Consider the following 17,791-nt stretch of genomic DNA (forward strand, 5'->3'; position numbering starts at 1 on the left):
GTGTGTGTGTGTGTGTGTGTGTGTGTGTGTGTGTGTGTGTGTGTGTGTGTGTGTGTGTGTGTGTACAGAAAATCTTTAAAATGCTCATTATGCTATTAAACTACAGAATTATAGCATAGTCCAGAATAACCTATAACTCAAACAAAAAGATCACAATATACTCTCAAAATCCACAAATGTGAACAAAATTAACCCTTTCAGGAACAGCGGTTACTACAGTGGACAGCTTATCATGTTATCAGGTGTTCATGAAAGGGTTAATTCATGATTTCGTTGTTCAAACGGGGCAATGCAGTAAAATGCCAGACATTTGCGAACAGTTTTAACAGTCATACAGTTGAGTTGAGTTGAGTCAAACAGTAACCTCCTACAACCAACCCTGAAGAAAAAGCAACATTTGCTATGTGCGCAAACACTCGCTAAAGCTTCTCCGCTCAGGGAGTTACAGGCTTAAGTAATTTGTTTCCTTCATTTTTACATGCCCTCCTCTCATCCAGGAACAAATTGCCTTGCTAACAAAGTATCTGTGGATTGGGAAGCATTGCTATGAATCCCGGAATTTTGCAACAGCCATGCAGGTCCTCGAAGGTTTGGAGAACATGATGGTCAGGCAATTACCAGTAAGGCTGATTCACTATTTTTTGTTCTAATGTTTAAGTCTGAACATCTGTGGTGAGAATGACTTTTTATTTTTCCAACACTGCTTCACTCAGGGCTACTTTAAAGCTACACTATGCTGAATAGAATGAAAAAACAAAAAATATCTTCCTTTTTCTATCACAGGTTTGGAAACATCTGTCTTCCAAGATGCTTGAGATTCTGGAGGAGCTACGAGCCGTACAGGTGCACGTTTGTGTGTATGTAGGTGTGTGTGTGTGCGTGTGTGCGTGTGTGTGTGTGTGTGTGTGTGTGTGTGTGTGTGTGTGTGTGTGTGTGTGTGTGTGTGTACACTAGGGGATTGCCAATCTGAAGGCCAGTCTGGCCACATATTTTAAAATTGGGCTTCAGGGCAAATAAATCAATCGGAAAACAAGTCACATGTGCTCACAGCTGGTATTTCCACTAAAACTTACCTCTAAAAGAACCTGATACATGAATAAACTCTTGTTGGAAATGCTAACATGAAGCTGGCCTCTGAAGCAGTCACTTTGACGCCACAATGCACAATATGGACAAAGGTATTGGAATGTTTGCCATTACATTAGTTCAACCGTGCTATGAAGCTAATCACACTTTGATTTGATCAGCTTTCACAACTCAATTTTCCATCGTGATTAATTGGAATACAATGGTACCTCGACTTACGAAATTAATTGGTTCTGACTGTCTTGAAATTTTGTAAGTAGAGACGCGTTTTCCATGTAAATGCCTTAATCCAGGGGTCCCCAACCTTTTTTGCCCCACGGACCGGTTTAAGTCAGACATTATTTTCAGGGACCGGCATTTAAGGTGTGGCGGAATTAATACAACAAAATAATATGGTATGAGCTGCATGAAAACTGTGGTGTTTTCGAAATATAATAATAAACACAAGGAGCGTCTAATCTGGTCGCAACACTCTTATCGCTCTGGTAATGTTTAATGCCTTCAAAATACGATACAACGCAAATTCAAAGTGCATGAAAATGACGACTCACCACAGCCCCGAGCTTGATTTTCTGCAATCAGACAGTCCCATCTCGGGGTAATAGGAGACAATGACACCTCAAGTGTGTGGTTTATGTCCAGTCTACTTCGTAATTTTGTTTTAGTCGCTGTTGCTGCATAAACTCCCCACCTCACACAGGTAGGATGTCGGAAATAGCAACAGTGCTATTGTGGCGATCTCAGAGTATTCAGCCATAACTTTGATCCAGTTGTTACTTTCGAACGTACTTTTAAGGCCGCCGTCATTTGCGATCTCCAAGCAGCTCTTTTACTCATTTTGCGGGCTTCAGTTGGGGACCCCTGCCTTAATCCATTGCAAACCCCGCCAAAATTCAGATAAATGTTTTCTAAAGCATAAAAATGCATCAAATTATGTAACAAAATACATGTTACAATTGGATTATTGCACAATAAATGAGAGTTGTGCATCATGTAAAAAACAAAGAATAAAGAATAAAAACGATGGTTATTTAATTTTTAACTGCATCTTCATAGTTTTTTGACCTCTGTAGTTCATGTTCTCTCTCAGAAGTGATTTTTTTTTGGTGTTTTGTAACGAACAAGGCAAATATCAGCATAGTCAGCGATCGCCCTACTGTTGAACAATTTTTCTGCGTGATTCACATTTACGTAAAACTATCGTAGCGCCTCATGGCCCGAGGGACGAATGATGAGGACGTTGCATTGACACATATCTATCTATCTACACACATTGACACATACTGTAGAGGTCCCGCTTAGCCAATAGGATGCCAGGAGGATGCTAGGTAATAGCCAATGGCAAAGCAGCTAAAAGTATGCTGCGTTCAGGAAACTCGGAGCTGTGATCAGCAGACCATACTGTATTTTTAGCTTTCGTATCTTGAAATTTCTTTTGTAACAAGAGGCAATATTTTCCTGTTGAGGCGTTTCCTAACTTCAAAATTTCGTTTGAAGAGATGTGAAAAGTAGAGGTACCACTGTAATCTGTTTTCTAGTCCAAACTGTCACCAATAAAAAATACCGTTAAACGGACATTTAACATTGTATAAGTAACATTTGAACCATATTAATTGTGTTAAGGACTTGCATAGACTCTAGAACAACTCGTTGGAAATGCGCTTGTCTCCATCCTGATGACTGTCAAGGTGCCCTTGAGCAAGGCACCGAACTGGACACCATGAGTCTTCTCTGCTTATATTGACTCCACTTGGCATACTTACAACTGTGTTTTCTTGTCAGACCTGATGCGTATGTATGGATTAAATTCTTTCTCCTCAGGTGTTCCTGAAGAGTGATGACATGTGTCTTATTGCGGGAGAACACAAGAGAAGACCCACCCTGCCGTCAGCGCACATCCTGGCCATGCATGTTCAACAGCTGGAAATCGGAGCCTTCACAGTCACGAGCGGAGCTTTCAAGTGGCCAAAGCTTAGGTAAGGTCAAATGTCAGGGGTTAAATACAACTGACAGAGTATCGATTCCTACTAAATACCATGTTCACTATGGCCCTGCCCAAAATCAGTCCCAGGTGTTATGTTTTTGTTTAGGTTACATTTGGTTTTGTCCCCTCATGCGCCCTTTTTGTCTCCACCTGCTCTCGTCATCCGTGTCCCTTGTGTTTAACCAATCAGCTCCCTCCACCCTTTGTGTCTTGTCCAGGTGTTTCTCGTTGCATCATCACTTTGCTTGTATTTAGTTCCCTGGGTCCTGCCAGTCTTTGTTGGATCATCGTGAGTGTCTGTGTGCTCCTGTCATGTTTTGTTTCTGTCCTAGGTTTTTGCTACTTTGGTTCCTTGTTGTTTTCTGGACTTTGTTCGAGTACTTCATTTAGTTTTTTCCAGTGTACTTGTGTTTGTATTTTTGTTCAATACATCTTGGTCAGTCCACCCTGTTCCTCCCTGCCTCCCTGCTTTTTGGGGTCCTCCACCTACCACCTCGCAAAACCTGACACCAGGTGTATTTAGCCTTTCACCTTAGCTGGGAGAAGTATCAACCCTTGCCTTGTCTCTAAACAGGATCATCTAGATCACAGGTGTCAAACTCAAGGCCCACCACATCATTTTATGTGGCCCACGAAAGCAAATCAAGCAGGTCGACTTCAATGATATTTGGTAAAATCTGTACCAGAATTTCAAATTGTTATATGAAATAAATTATCATGTTGCGATATTGCAAGCATTTTCCAGTCATGTTATGACAGTAAAAGTAGTATCTTAACTGTTCTTTTGATGGTGGCACGGGCACCGGCAGCGGCTCCTCTCTCTCCTGAGGAATGTAATTTCATTTGTGCTATATGTTGCACATGTAGCACATTTGACAATAAAGTTGACTTGACTTAACTTGAACAGCAGTTCAATAAACGACTATCCTTTTGATTAAAAATTTTCTTTGGCCAGAGTTTTCAGAGACCCTGGTTTTCATTGAAAAAAATCTCCGCTGATGCATGAATGACAGGGAAGACTGCAGACAAGTGTCTCCCGTTTGCAAAGTACCTGTCGATGCGTACAGTAACTCAGGCCTCAATTTGCGTCTGATGTTTTCCTTTTTTTTCCAAAGTTAAAGTATTACGGGATGCATGCACAGATACTACACATTCTTTTAGTGCAAACCAAAAATCCCTTGAACTGAAAATGGCTTACTTTATGCATACCAATATCCATGGATGGCAGCGACCCACTCCTCTCCTTCAGATTGACCAGATGCTGAGTCACAGCAAGGGGCGGTTGGAAAGAAATGATGCAGCTGTTGAATTAAGGGGTGGCACTGCTGTAGCAGATGGCGCCCGTGGGAGGTGAGTTTGATTGGAAAAGAGGTTGCGGTCCAGATGCTTCGCTGCCGCTGGGTACAGCCAGATGCTCGGGTCAAAAGATCCAGCAGATACAACCAGAGCAACAGCTGGTTGGGCTGAAACCAGGGTCCTTCGATGTTGTCTCCAAATTAGGCCACCGAAAAAATGCTGAAGCTACTTTGGGGAAAAAAAAAAAAGATTAGTTGCAAGAAACATTTTTCATGTTATGTTTTTATGTTTCTCATCCCATCTCATTTTCCTCTCATCATCCCATGATGGTCTTTGAAAGGAGAATAGCGAAGGTGGTGAGTCAGGTCCACGCCTTCCAGGAGGTCATTTTCACCTATGGCCCGGACCGGGACTTGCAGACCTACCTTCGCCACCGCATCACCAAGCTTGGCAATTCCGACATTCTCCTCCAGCCTGCTGCCGATGATGCTGATTCCCAACAGTCCACTGAGCGTCAAACAAGGAGGGTTCAGGCCACCCTGAAAAAGGTTAAGGCCTCCTTGCAGTGAGCCGTGCCCTGCCCCCCGTCTCAAGACCCCAAAAGTCATGTCATGTGCATTTTTAAATGTGATTTAATTTTCCTCACTGTATGTATATTTATTTGACACAGAAAACAAAAAGATTCCAACATAGATCATACCTACAGGACCACTGGATTCATACAGCCAGGAGCCTGTATGAATCCAGTCTTTTCATATACAGGCATGGCTGGACGCGGATGTTTAGATGAAACATTTTAGCTGCAAGGTCAGAAACGATCCATAAAAGATGCCATGTGAGAATTCATCAGGAAACCCACTCCACATAAAAGAATATGTATCAACTGTGTTGCTTTTTCAAAATGGTTTGAGGTCTGCATTCATTTCGTGTTTTCAGTAAAAGCGTGGAGTGATGAGAAAAAGTTTCATGTGACCTCAAAAGTATCTACATTGTTAAATTAGCACAGAATTTTTTTTGTTTTTTGCTTGAAATGCCACTGAATTGTGGAAACACGCTCTGTTCAGAAACACAAATGTTGGCTGGTAGGAACACATCTCAAATGATCTCAAATGACAGCTGATTTTGAACATGCTGCATATGTTCAAAATCAGCTGTTTAAACAGTGAGAAGAGTTAAATCTCACAGTGATTTAATCACAAGTGAGAACGGGTCTGGTTGTCTTCAAAATGTCATATGGTTTGAGTCCATCTTTCAATTCTTTCTTTTTTGGGGGGCATGGGGGGTTACTAATCATCCCTCAAAAGAATGTTGCATGTTTGTATTGGGTTAGGAAAAAATATATATAGATAGTTTAACCCTTTCATGCATCATGTATCCTGATGACATGATAAGCAGTCCACTGTAGTCACCGCTGTGCCTGAAAGGGTTAAAAAACAAGCTTACTTGATTAGTAATTTTCAAATACCAGTCCAATACAAATTTAGGGGTATATCGTTTCATAAATAGCAAATCAATGTGGTTACTGAAGGCCTTATTATAACAGAGTAAGAATGAAATGGATAACAGGTTGAGTTATCATATGAAGTCTTGTTTTACTGCCTGTTCCCTCCACTGGACGCACACCTAAACGGTGAAAGACACAAGAAGATTGAATGTGGCTTGTCACGTGAATATGATTGTGACAGATTTGAAATAGACACATGACATTTTGTCCATCTCTGGCCAAATACGTTTTGGCTTCATTCCAGTGTTGTACATCAGCTTATGCTCTTATTCAGTCGCTGCGGCTCTCACATTGTGCTGCTTTACAGAATTGGTGTTTTTTACCTCTTATGTAATTTTTTGATTTTTTTTTTTTTAAATATATACATATACACACGTACATACATACAGTATTGCCAAATCCAACTGCCTCACAAAAATGACAATTGTGTTTGGATGGATTTTACTTTCCCAAAGGGCAGATTTGTCCTGATTTCCTGCTAAACACGATGCCAATCATGGACCAATGTTTAACTTGTATTGATTATTAACCATTAAACAGATGTACAGGAAGAATGACAAATTTAAACGACACTGATGTCCTTTGTCATTTTCTATGAGACAAGATACATGTACGGTATAACTCTATACATTATTTATTTTTCATGTGGTTAGCTCCTATATTTTGTTGTTCTACGTCTTCCTTTCATAACTTTGCTGCTGTGAATTGGGAATTTCTCCATTGCGAGACTAATAAAGGTTTTCTTATCTTATCTTAATAAAAGGTGCTGAATAATGGTCACATTCATCAATGTAACAAGAGCAGCATCAACTGATCTTTAATGGAGAGAAAGAAAGAGTAATGCCCTATTTTGATTGCAGCTGTTGATGAGTTGTAATATAAACTGTTTATTATTGTTTGCAGTTTTGAGGTGTATGCCCTCTCTATCAAAAAACGATTTCTTCTTTGCTGTAGGCAAACGGTAAACAACATATTAGAACATCTCCCAAAATAGCAGTATTGTAAACTGCTATCCAGTTGTTAAAAATCACCGTGCAGACATGATGGGATTCGAGATACATCAATGTTCGTGTGTTGACTTATTTTGAGGTGACAGTAATAGAAGCTGTAAATTCACTTTATATTGTTGCAAAGTGTCATTTCCTCAGTCTTGTCAGATTTATCCCATCAAGACATTAGAAAATATTTACAAATATATGAGGGGTGTGATTTTTTTTTTTTGTGAGATACTTCAACTTCAATGTGCTACATAGCTATGAATTCAGATTTACAAATAAAGTGCAAGAAAGATGTGAAAACAATATGTTAAGTATTTCCCTGGCGCAATGCAATGCCCTGTAATTTTGTGTTCAAGTGTAGGTAATGTCAATATTGCAATCGATACGCAATTTTAAACAGTAGCATTTCAATGGGTGATAACATTCAAATGCACACAGAGGTGAAAGCCGCTCAGTCAGTTGTGAGGAAATCGGCGCAGCGTGAAGGCGACGTCACGCGCGCTCGTTTTTCTGGATTATCAAGGAGCATCTTCAAAGCTGAGATAGCTCGCCTCAAAATGCCGAAGGGGACTCCGACTCCTAAGAGACAGAAGATTGATAGCGGGCAAGACCAGAGTCGGCCTCTTATCAGCATTGTCATAAAAATAACGATCACTTTAGATGCATTGTTCTTGCCGTGACCTGGCGTGGGGGCCGGCCGCATTCATGGTGGGTGTCGCGTCACCTCAAGGCATTGCTGCGCATGAGTTGTTGAACACATCAGAACTTGTAACATCAATGAAAACTATTTCTCTTCTGATTCAGAAAAAAAAATGTATATATCAAAGTGACCCCCTAACTTCTGATTGGTTTCAGGGATTAGTTTTTGCTCGTTTTTTTTTCATCAAATCCGGGTTTCCTTGCGGCTTGTTATTCTTATTTCCATTTGAATGGCTCGACATTCAACAGTAATCGTGCTGCTCCTGTAAAACCTTTGATCTGTAACGTGTGAATGCTTTTGCGCCAAATGCAGGACGGTTGCAGCTCGCTGGCGCCAAGGCGCACTGGGGTGTCGCAGACATGTCAACACAAGAACGTGATGGCCGGTTACAAAAGGGCGAATGCGGTACCTAACGAATGCACGGTGGTAGTTACCCCAGATAGATTACGTCACATATTTAATCAATACTAATTTGCTGATTATTTAATATTTGGACTGTCTTCTCTGTTGCTGTTCAAAGATTTTTTGGGGGGCGGGTAAGGGGGTCATACCCGATCCACCTTATACCTTGTAAATAAAAAGGAGTCCAACAATAAACAGGTATTTTCGTCTTTTTAGAGCTGATGACCACATTTTCAATTTATAGTCACTATACTAGGAGATATCAGCGACCTAAGGAAATAATAGAAAAAAATCTTTATGTGCATGTGTCCAATCAGAATGTTTTGGTGGTAACTTAATTCCTGATAGTTTTGGCTGGTAGGTAACTTATTGAAAATTGCAAAGGATTAAATGCCTGTTTTATGTCTATTGTGTTGACATGATGTCGTTGGGATTTTGGTGTCACAATATTTCCACATGCATTAAAATACTTTTTCACCTTGTTTCATCTCATGTAAAACAAGAAACAGAAGAGGCCTATTTGAACCAGACCTCAGGATGAGATCGAACTACAATAATAAACATGGCATGTTCATATTTGTATCTGTCAACAATTGCGACGTCTGCCATGTGGAGTTGTGACCATGTTTTTTCTCACTCGCCAAAGAAACAGTTCACATAATTCTTTACAGTGAGATATTGAATTGGATATATGTTTTTTGTCGTGAGATAGCAAAATGTCTCATGTTGCACTGATGTTTGAGTACATCCAGACTAAATAACCACATTCGTGTTTGTACTGTTATGCAGTTGGGGACTCGGGTGAGGCCAAACAGCTGTTTTTGCAGGAGCCCACGGTTTCACTCTAGGTCCGACAAATGCATGAGGCGGGGGGGCTTTCTCAGTCTCAGTGGCGCCAGGTCTTCACACACTCACAGGATATGGAAGGGCTTCAGTAACGAGCCATTAACCTCTAATCATGTGGATCGATCGGGCGTTAACAAGCCTCTCTACAAATGCAAATGTTGGCGCTGGCCCACTCCTTTATAAAGCAGCGATCGGGGGGAGTTGCTTCCTCATACTTCTATTGACACTTGTTGGACCGGTCACAAGCTAGTATCGAGAACATGGTGGTGTACTTTTCTGCGGATTGGCTCGCGCAGAGCCACCATGACAGCGCGCTGGAGGAGAAAGAAGGAGCCGGAAAGGGCAATTTGCTCCACTGCAAGCCGCACATCCCCTGCATGGTGCAGCCGAGCCCGCCCGGGTACGGAAAAAGTTACCTGCAGCCCAAACCAAAGTCATTTAAACCTCAAGAGCCAGTGGCGACCTCAGCTTCGCATTCAACACGCTGCACAACACCAAGTAAGTCGTAGGCTGGATTCTGCTGCTTTTTAATGCGCATCCGCAGCATGCTTCTAACTAGAATTGCATTTTTTTTCAGGTTCAGAAACAAGCGGTTACTCTTCGGGCTACGATAGTGAAGCGGCTTCCTCGGAGCGTCTGGCGTCTGTGGGCGAGGCCAGTGAGGCGGAGAAGGCGTGCTCTCAACGTCGAGTGCGCACTAAATTCAGCCACGAGCAGATCAGCAGATTGGTAAAGATCTTCGACAAGCACAAATACCTGGATGCCGGGGAGAGAGTGAAAACAGCACGCAAGCTTGGCCTGACTGAAACTCAGGTACAGTTCAAAATGATCTCCATATTTAATAACCGCAGCGGAACCATTTTGAAATATGGACAGGAGTTTGAACATGTATGTTTGTCTTTCTTAAAAGGTGAGGACCTGGTTTCAGAATCGGAGGATGAAGCTCAAACGGGAGGTGCAGGACCTCGCTCCCCAAGTCCAACCGCTCATGTTCCAACATATGCACCCGATTCAGTACCGCGCCGTTGCTGGACAGCACTCGCACTACCCACCAACCGGACCGGCCCTGTACCACGTCCCTGTGCCCCAGCTGGTCCTGCAGCAGCAGCAGATGGCCCCTCGCCCAGGGCCCCGTGTTATGATCCCACATTTATACTAAGAGATTGTTAAAGAGGAGATTTCCCAGTCAAACACTTAAGTGCAATTAATAACTGTTTTTGAATCGGTTTTGTTTTATTACGGGTTTTTGATGTAAGAGTTGTAAATAATGCAGAAAAAAAAGTTTATTTAATAAATAAAGTTTATCTTTGTAATGCAGCAAAGGTCTACGTCAAGGTGACTCATCTGATCCTTTCACGAGACGAGAAGCGCAATGTTATTGAAATCAATCTACGAAAACCCCAGCCTTGGATCATCCCCACGCCCCTCGCCAACACACACGCACACACACAACACATGCCAAATGCTGCCTTGCGCGTTTGCATTTCAAACGCCAGCTAACTGGGCAGATCATGGTCAACAATTAGCTGTAATTAAGGCGAGCATTGATGAGTTGACGCGTACCGCAGGGGCCCTCCAGCCTGGCTCCTGAGAGTCTGAGCTTTTGCATGTGAACGAATTTTAATCTCTGGTTTGAAGTCCTGCGGTCAACGCTTTGATTGTGTGATGTGATTTGAAGATTGCAAAACCCCAATGTCGTCCTTACACAACGAAACTCATTTGAAGTCTCCCGGCAACAAATGTAATTAAGATGGAGATTGAAAGGTCGATATAGTAAACTGCGTTTTAAAAGCTGCGGGAGGGTTGGGTGGGCCACAAGAGGACCTGCAGCAATTGTCTCATTCAGATCAAATCAACAAAGATCAAGCAGGATTTTCTCACTTTCTGAATGATCCCCACCCACAAGAAAGGCTTCGTCATGCACACAACACGGATCAATCACAAACAACATATCATCAATAAAGTGGAAGGATATCTCCAGACGTTTGGGTTAGAACAGTCGTGATTGTTACAATCCACAAGTTAAAGTCATTAATTTGGTCAGTCAGTTGACATTTTAGTTCAGCGTCTGCATCAGTCAATCACATTATGCCGACATGCCAGGTAGCTGCAGACTTACTGGCGCCAGCAGGACGTGAGAAAAAAAAACACCAGCTCGCCTCTATTAAGCTCAATTACAACCTCCATCAAGTTTCTATCATTCCGTTGAGAACTTTGCATATGCAAATAGAAAAGTACGTGTGCTCCACCCATAAGGTTCACCGGAAGGGCCATGAGAGGCGAGACCTACTGGACACGTCTGGAGACTTCTGCGTGGACACGTTATGGCGAACTTCTCGGTGGAGTGGCTCTCTCAAAGTTTTTATGCAAAGGAAAAGGACGCTGCTGGGATTACTCTGCAGAAAACTGTTCATTCGAATTTGCAGGATGACGAGCCAAAAAGCTCCCCACCGTCACCGAACAGTAAGTACACCCAAGCGCTTTAGCTTCGGTGGGTTGGTTGTGCTCATTTGCTTTGGTAAACTAACACAACACAATTTCTCCCAGATAGCTGCGGTTACACTTCCAGCTCAGAAAGTGAAGCGGAAGAGGAAGGAGAAGTTACCCAGCAACGGAGGATGAGGACGAAATTCACCTCTGAGCAAATCAGGAAGCTCGAGAGCACTTTTAACAAGCACAAATATTTAGGAGCCTCACAGAGAAGGAAGATTGCAGAGAAGCTCGACCTCTCTGAAACTCAGGTAAAGTGTCTCTCGGGGGTTATTTCTTGACTCTGTTTAAAAAGCGTCATGTTGATGGACACATTGACCACTTTCATATTCACCAACACAGGTGAAGACGTGGTTTCAGAACAGGCGGATGAAGTTAAAGCGAGAGGTGCACGAGATGCGGCCTGACTTCCTCTCCGTGCGCGCGGTTCTACTGCCGCCTGCCTTGTTTCAGCACCACGCCCTCGGAGGACAGTTCCACGGCAGCAACGCCTTCTATGCTCCCCTCCCGAGTGTGCACCGGCCTTCGATCCCGCGCCGCCACCATTTTACCATGCCCAAGCCGTTCTACTGACCTGAGCCACAAATCTGTCCACCACACACACACACACACACACACACACACACACACACACACACACACACACACACACACACACACACCCACACACACACACACACACACACACACACACACACACACGCACACACACACCCGCCGCCCCCAACATTGAATCTCGATATAAAAAGTGCTCTCATTTCGTGCGGTGTAAAAGTTGTCAACACAAGTTATTTTAAACACACTCCCAATGCATGAATAATTCCATTGTATTTAATTCCCTGCAAATGTATATATTAAACTATTTTAAAAAGTCGTAAATGGTCCCCTCTTGAAAAAAAAAACAGTCCCACAGAATTATGAATGATAGTTATTGAAGTGATTTATTAATTTATTTGTGGTGTATTGGTAAAATCCATTTATACACAGAGTGGTATTCATGAGTGACTATTTTTATTTTATGTAATATTCATTGTGTTTTAAAGAGTATGTTTTTAAAAAACGCGTTTTATTTCCTTGAAACACATCAGTGCAAACAAGATCATGTTTACAATGTTGAACCTCTTTCAGAACTTCTACACTTCCCACAGGTACAACATTAAAAAAAAAGTTACATTAATTCTTACTACTCCGGAATATGTTTGTGATTTTCAACCAAAGAGAATCAGTTCCTCAAAAAGTTATTTTTGAGTTGCTGTCTGAAGTTAAGGTTTCAATCCAAGTCGTGAGGTTTGTTGATCCTAAAGAGAGCCAGCAGAGACAAGTACTACTTAAATATTAGGGGGAGGGGGGTTGCATTGAGGTATTATGCTTCATAGATGCATTGATTTATATTACTTTGGTTACTTTGGCTACAAGAGAGGACAAAATATTAGAAACAGTTCCCCGTTTTTTGCAGCAGAGTTATACACCCCTACAACCAGAAGAATAATTATTGTTAGATGTTTTTTTTCGCTCTGACAACGTCAATAAAACGACCTGTAAAATTTTATACAACTTGTCTTGATTTTTAATGGGTCTTGCATTTTGTTGCGATCATCGTCGTTGAATTAAACGGTGGAGGGGGATCACATGACTTCATTGTGTATCATCCCTTTGAAGATTATTGCACCGAAGGGATTACGCGTTTGTGTTTTTATAGAATTTGGGGTATTTTTAAACCAGTCCGAAAGTGCTGTCCCCAGCTGCTGCCGGCAAATATTTTCATTTGGCGTCCTGTGGCATGACTTGCTGTCGAGACAGCTCCTCGTTCCTGGTTAATTTGCATTCTCAAGACATCAAAGCAGATCTAAGTGCCACATCACTGAGATCCATTGAGCCCTTTTGTTTCCCGTCTTCGAACAATTCGCACGTATTTGGAAGCAGCGTAGGGAAGGCGCCCTCAAGTCTGCCGAAGGTGTGTATTGCCTCACGTTTAAAGTCATTAGGTGGCACTGGTTAAATGGGTGACTGATTGAGTCACCCTGTCATAAAGCCTCACGTCTCTCGATCTCTTTCGTGCCGTCACTCACGGGTTGCACTTTGGATCCAGAATAGCAGACACCTGTAACTCGCTGGTGGAGACCCACTGCAGGGCATCCTCTTGTTTCATCCACAATTTATTATCCCCAAAGTTTGAGGTTTATAATCAAAAATATAGCATACAAAAATGCAAACACCTTGTGTTCATGTTTGAAACGTTAAGCAGAAATCCATCAAATGAATAATCATTAATTTAAGGCGTGCATTTCCTTTTCCCTAATTTGGCCCGAGTCGGCAGCAGCAACTGGGATAGTGACCACCTCTAATGGCCAAACCAACATCAATAAATGTCTATTGTCTGAGAGAAAAGCCTTTTAGTGGAATGACAATGTGCTTTTCACTGATCTTTTTTTCAATCAGGTGAGTTGAAGGTGAAGAGGTGCTAACTGTTGCAACTGGATGGCAGCAGACAGACTGGAGCCAAAGGTGGGTGTCACATGGTTTACAAGAGCAAAGTTTGTCTGCAGACTCACTAAGAGTCACTAGTAGAAGGCAAAACGGTTCCATACAACATCATCCGATTATTGCTGGGATGCAATTTAACTGCTATGTGTGCACGAGTAGTCAAGGGAAGGATTTCTCTCATCGATGTCATATTAATACAAGGTATTTAATTAATTATTTGAAACACTTGTTTTCAAGAGGGATCATCTTGTAACACTTTGGGGAGATTTTGGATTTTCTATCTGACAGCACACTGCGATGTCGTGGTCAGCACATCTGCCTCACAGTTCTCAGATTTGAAGAATCAAATCTATGTGCGTGGGTTTTGTCCGGTTCTGCGGCTAAAGTCACACAGGATAAAAATGATATATACATACATCAGACATGTTACTCAATACATAACACCTAATTACTTGAACAAGTGGTGCTGTCGGCACAGCATCTAAAATGTGTCTTAAACTGCTTGAAAACAAAATGTTCAATTTATTGATTATGAGCCCCCAAACTGAAATGACATTGTTGCGTCGAGGAAATATGATGCGAATGATACGAATGAAACTACAACTGAGCAAAAAAATGTTTGATAATAAAATGACATGACTTAAAAAACAACAACTTCATTTTGGTGTCTGTTGTGTATGGTGGTTATACCATAGCTCTTCATTGTGAATGTGGTGTAAAAAGATGATACCGGTATTTGTATTTAATGAAATGAATCCTGTTTCATGGAGCAGGCCTATCACTTTAAACAAGTTAACCCAGTGGACCCAAGTAATGTGTTGAAGCAACTTTCCTCACTACACAGTAATATGTTGCTATAGTCAATGTGCTTGCGATAAACAAATGACATGTTATTTTAATTTCAGCTGTATTGTGTAGTGTACTTTGATACTGTAGAACTGCCATTTTGCTTACACTGTACTTTTTTTTAACTTCATAAAAGCTGCAGAAATATATGAATACATTTCACAATACAATCCATTTTTATTTATATAGCGCTTTCACAACACCTGATGATAAGTATATGAGTACTGCATTATAATAATAAAAAAAGAGGATTGTCCTATTACAAAACACATTTTATGACAAACTATTTCAGGATTGAACAGTATTAAAGGTTGGTATTTTAATCTATCAAAGAATATTGACGTGAAAAAAAAAATGTTGCCTGACTTTGGAGCAGCAATACAGAGGCAATACCTCGAGCCCTTTTGCTTATTAGAGTTGGTAAAAAATATTGCCTAATGTGTCCAATGCATATTAACGGAAGCTAAAAATAGTATGGCTAATGTTTCAAATACATACCCACTGTAATAAAATAACATTCAGTGTATATTTTTATGACCAAGTCTTGTGTTCCATGGAATCTTTATTGCAAATATTAAACAGACAAATTATGCGAGTAATAACTGAGTAAACATGCAATATGACATCACCAGAAAAAGTAGACAACTTATCATGATCTAAAAAGAGGAATCACTTAGAACTACGACATCACAAAATTCACGTGTACTTAATGCGTGAGAGTTTCCTCACTTCGCATGTGTGAACATAGATGTCGGCTGTCATGACGAGAGGATTTGTGGAATACCTCGGCAGCCCCATTTTCCCATGCCCTATGCCTCTTTAAAGTGACTTCTCAAAGAGGTATATGCATAGGAAAAAGGAACAGCGAGTGCAAAAAAAAACACCCCAGAGCTGCTTCATCCTGCTTGCACCCTGAAAGAAAGGAAACAAATGACAGGAACAATCCACACAGGACAACTCAAGTTATTTTCATGTGCATATAATGGAAGGAGGCAAGGCGAATTCAATTAAAATCCAACTTGAAGTTAAAAACTCATCCAAATTCTGGTATTGTGTGTGAAGTATGAAGAGGACTTACCCCGTGGAGCTCCAGCTGTGTCCTGTGGGGCATCACAGCCTGTTGGGCATTTATCCCTCCTCTGGGACCTTGAAGATGTTTCAGAGAAACAGAGTAGCGAATGCCTGTGCTTAGTCAGCACTCACCCTCCCTTGGTTTCAAGCCACAGATGCCTCAGTCGAAAAAAAAAAAAATAAGATACAGCACACGTTGTCTATTGTCACAGTTACCACATCCTATCTTGCACATGGCATGCACGTCAGAGGCAAATCATGGAAGAAGAACGCCTTGTTCTTTCTGGTGGAACACTTTCTTATCTGTTCAGGGTTGTCAGTTCCCCGTGTCTCCCAGAAGACGGGCCTCTGTGCTTTTTAGCTCTCAAGGTCTCAAGACATGGACTCTCAGGATGTGTTGGAGTGGGACACACACACACACACACACACACACACACACACACACACACACACACACACACACACACACACTGCTATGGCATGCCAAGGCCAGAGCAACCAGGCAAAATGTGTTTCTCTGAACCTCTAAATTTATGCCATTAAAAAGATTAACCCACCTCTGAGGAAAGTCAAACAATGCATAATATACACCATAAATATGCATCGTGGGCATATCTGAACCTCACTGGGAGCATACCCACTGACAACATGTTCTCAGCCATATAGAGCATCTTTTTCTATATTAGACCTCCATGAAAGAAAGTTTATTTGGTGAGGCGTTTTGATGTGATGGAGAATTAATAGAATGTTCAATGAAGCAGACACGACACATGGATTCACTAACGCAATTTGAAGTAAATTTCTGCAAGCCAGGGATGGTGTGAGCAGAAGTGGACTCATCCAAGCAAAGAAAAACTGTTGTCATTCCGCTGACACCCGTGTCTCTAAAGGTTGAAAAAAATCAAATTTTAATCGGAATGCAGATGTTGTGTACACTACTATTTACCAAGCTCTTATTGGTTAGTGTGTGTGTGTGTGTGTGTGTGTGTGTGTGTGTGTGTGTGTGTGTGTGTGTGTGTGTGTGTGTGTGTGTGTGTGTGCGTGTGTGAGACCTATTGTGTATGGAACTGTATGTAGTGCAATTTTGGAAAGAGAAAGCTTATACAAAGCACCACTTGGTGGCAGCAGTTTCAAATGTGTACCCAAGCCAAACTTAATTTTTCAGCACCATATCATATAAATGTACTGCATTTAGATCTCCATAAGACTCAATATAAGACGTTGCCGAGGAAGGCAAACACTTTCACGCGACATGAGATCAAATATTGACAGCCGTGCGCCGCTATGCTTTGTGCCCTTTGTGCTGCTCAAGGTCTGACGAGCAGGAATGTGTTTGGGTTGTGTGGATAAGATATGTCCTGATACTCTCTGATATCATTTGTGCTCTGTCTCTTCCAGCGTGTCTTCGACACATATCCTCCTCATGTGTGTATTTCTTGAAACACAAACTGAAAATTATCTAGATAATTAAAATGGCAAAATAGAAAGCGTGTCACCACTGTAGAAGTGTCACCTGCATCAAAATGTGGGGCTCATTTCCACCGTGTCTCCTGGGGAGAGCTGCTTTTAATTGGGCACACGTTGACATGCATTTTTTTTTTTATCCACTTTTCCCCGCAAGGGTGTTTGGGGGAATTTGCAGAGTGAAGCAAAAATAAGCACACACGTCTCACTCAGTAGAAAGGAGCCACAAGCTGAGTTGTACACAACAAGTTCACTCATCAGAAGTTTGCTGACGTAGCGTGCAGTTGAAGAAGTTGACACATTGACGGGATAGGAGTTTATCCCCTGAGCCCCAGCAAAACAAACATGTGCGACGGTCTTACTGCTGTCACCGGATTTTTGTTGATCGGTGACAATCTGAGGTTTTATATCATAATCTAACACCTTTGTGGACTTTGAACGACTTCAGTGTAAAGCTTGCTGTGAACTGTGAAAACATCCCTGCGTCTTAACTGAGAATGATATTTACTTCACGGTTTCTTACCACCGTTAGCGAGACCACCGCCAAGACTTGAAGTTGAGGCTTCTGAGGCAAAAAGCTTGCATTATTTGTGTGCCGTCCAGTGTTTATTTCCACCGGT

The 17,791-nt window shown here is 41.7% G+C and overlaps 3 protein-coding genes and 1 long non-coding RNA gene across 4 annotated transcripts in view; 3 read left to right on the forward strand and 1 right to left on the reverse strand.

Annotated features, from left to right (window-relative positions):
* Nucleotides 1-5,461, forward strand: part of kndc1 (kinase non-catalytic C-lobe domain containing 1) — a 33,150-nt gene extending 27,689 nt beyond the window's left edge. Inside the window, exons 28-31 of the mRNA XM_019881891.1 lie at nucleotides 498-620; nucleotides 784-843; nucleotides 2,908-3,062; nucleotides 4,707-5,461. Coding sequence (XP_019737450.1) covers nucleotides 498-620; nucleotides 784-843; nucleotides 2,908-3,062; nucleotides 4,707-4,935 — 567 coding nt within the window. The 3' untranslated portion in view covers nucleotides 4,936-5,461. The remainder of the gene's footprint in view (nucleotides 1-497; nucleotides 621-783; nucleotides 844-2,907; nucleotides 3,063-4,706) is intronic.
* A 3,472-nt stretch (nucleotides 5,462-8,933) lies between these two features.
* Nucleotides 8,934-10,150, forward strand: vox (ventral homeobox). The gene is made up of 3 exons (XM_019881902.1): nucleotides 8,934-9,314; nucleotides 9,394-9,629; nucleotides 9,727-10,150. The coding sequence occupies exons 1-3, from the start codon at nucleotides 9,077-9,079 to the stop codon at nucleotides 9,973-9,975; spliced, it is 723 nt and encodes a 240-aa protein (XP_019737461.1). The 5' UTR covers nucleotides 8,934-9,076; the 3' UTR covers nucleotides 9,976-10,150.
* Nucleotides 10,151-10,810: 660 nt separating this feature from the next.
* vent (ventral expressed homeobox) lies at nucleotides 10,811-11,920 on the forward strand. The gene is made up of 3 exons (XM_019881904.1): nucleotides 10,811-11,279; nucleotides 11,364-11,557; nucleotides 11,649-11,920. Exons 1-3 carry the CDS (start codon nucleotides 11,141-11,143, stop codon nucleotides 11,877-11,879), a joined length of 564 nt encoding a protein of 187 aa, XP_019737463.1. The 5' UTR covers nucleotides 10,811-11,140; the 3' UTR covers nucleotides 11,880-11,920.
* A 3,258-nt stretch (nucleotides 11,921-15,178) lies between these two features.
* LOC109523061 (uncharacterized) lies at nucleotides 15,179-15,828 on the reverse strand. The gene is made up of 2 exons (XR_002169689.1): nucleotides 15,715-15,828; nucleotides 15,179-15,548 (listed from the first exon to the last, which is right to left on the reverse strand). It is a non-coding gene; the product is annotated as an uncharacterized LOC109523061 (long non-coding RNA).
* Between the last annotated feature and the right edge of the window lie 1,963 nt (nucleotides 15,829-17,791).

The sequence above is a fragment of the Hippocampus comes genome, unplaced genomic scaffold (genome assembly GCF_001891065.2).
Source record: "Hippocampus comes isolate QL1 unplaced genomic scaffold, H_comes_QL1_v1.1 scaffold36, whole genome shotgun sequence".
Lineage (NCBI taxonomy): Eukaryota > Metazoa > Chordata > Actinopteri > Syngnathiformes > Syngnathidae > Hippocampus > Hippocampus comes.

What these genes read in the sequence shown, in the direction of transcription:
- vox (XM_019881902.1), top strand. Translation starts at nt 9,077, where the DNA reads ATGGTGGTGTACTTTTCTGCGGATTGGCTCGCGCAGAGCCACCATGAC. An exon ending in AACACGCTGCACAACACCAA is followed by an intron (nt 9,315 to 9,393) that starts GTAAGTCGTAGG and finishes ATTTTTTTTCAG; the next exon opens with GTTCAGAAACAAGCGGTTAC. An exon ending in TTGGCCTGACTGAAACTCAG is followed by an intron (nt 9,630 to 9,726) that starts GTACAGTTCAAA and finishes CTTTCTTAAAAG; the next exon opens with GTGAGGACCTGGTTTCAGAA.
- vent (XM_019881904.1), top strand. Translation starts at nt 11,141, where the DNA reads ATGGCGAACTTCTCGGTGGAGTGGCTCTCTCAAAGTTTTTATGCAAAG. An exon ending in CTCCCCACCGTCACCGAACA is followed by an intron (nt 11,280 to 11,363) that starts GTAAGTACACCC and finishes AATTTCTCCCAG; the next exon opens with ATAGCTGCGGTTACACTTCC. An exon ending in TCGACCTCTCTGAAACTCAG is followed by an intron (nt 11,558 to 11,648) that starts GTAAAGTGTCTC and finishes TCACCAACACAG; the next exon opens with GTGAAGACGTGGTTTCAGAA.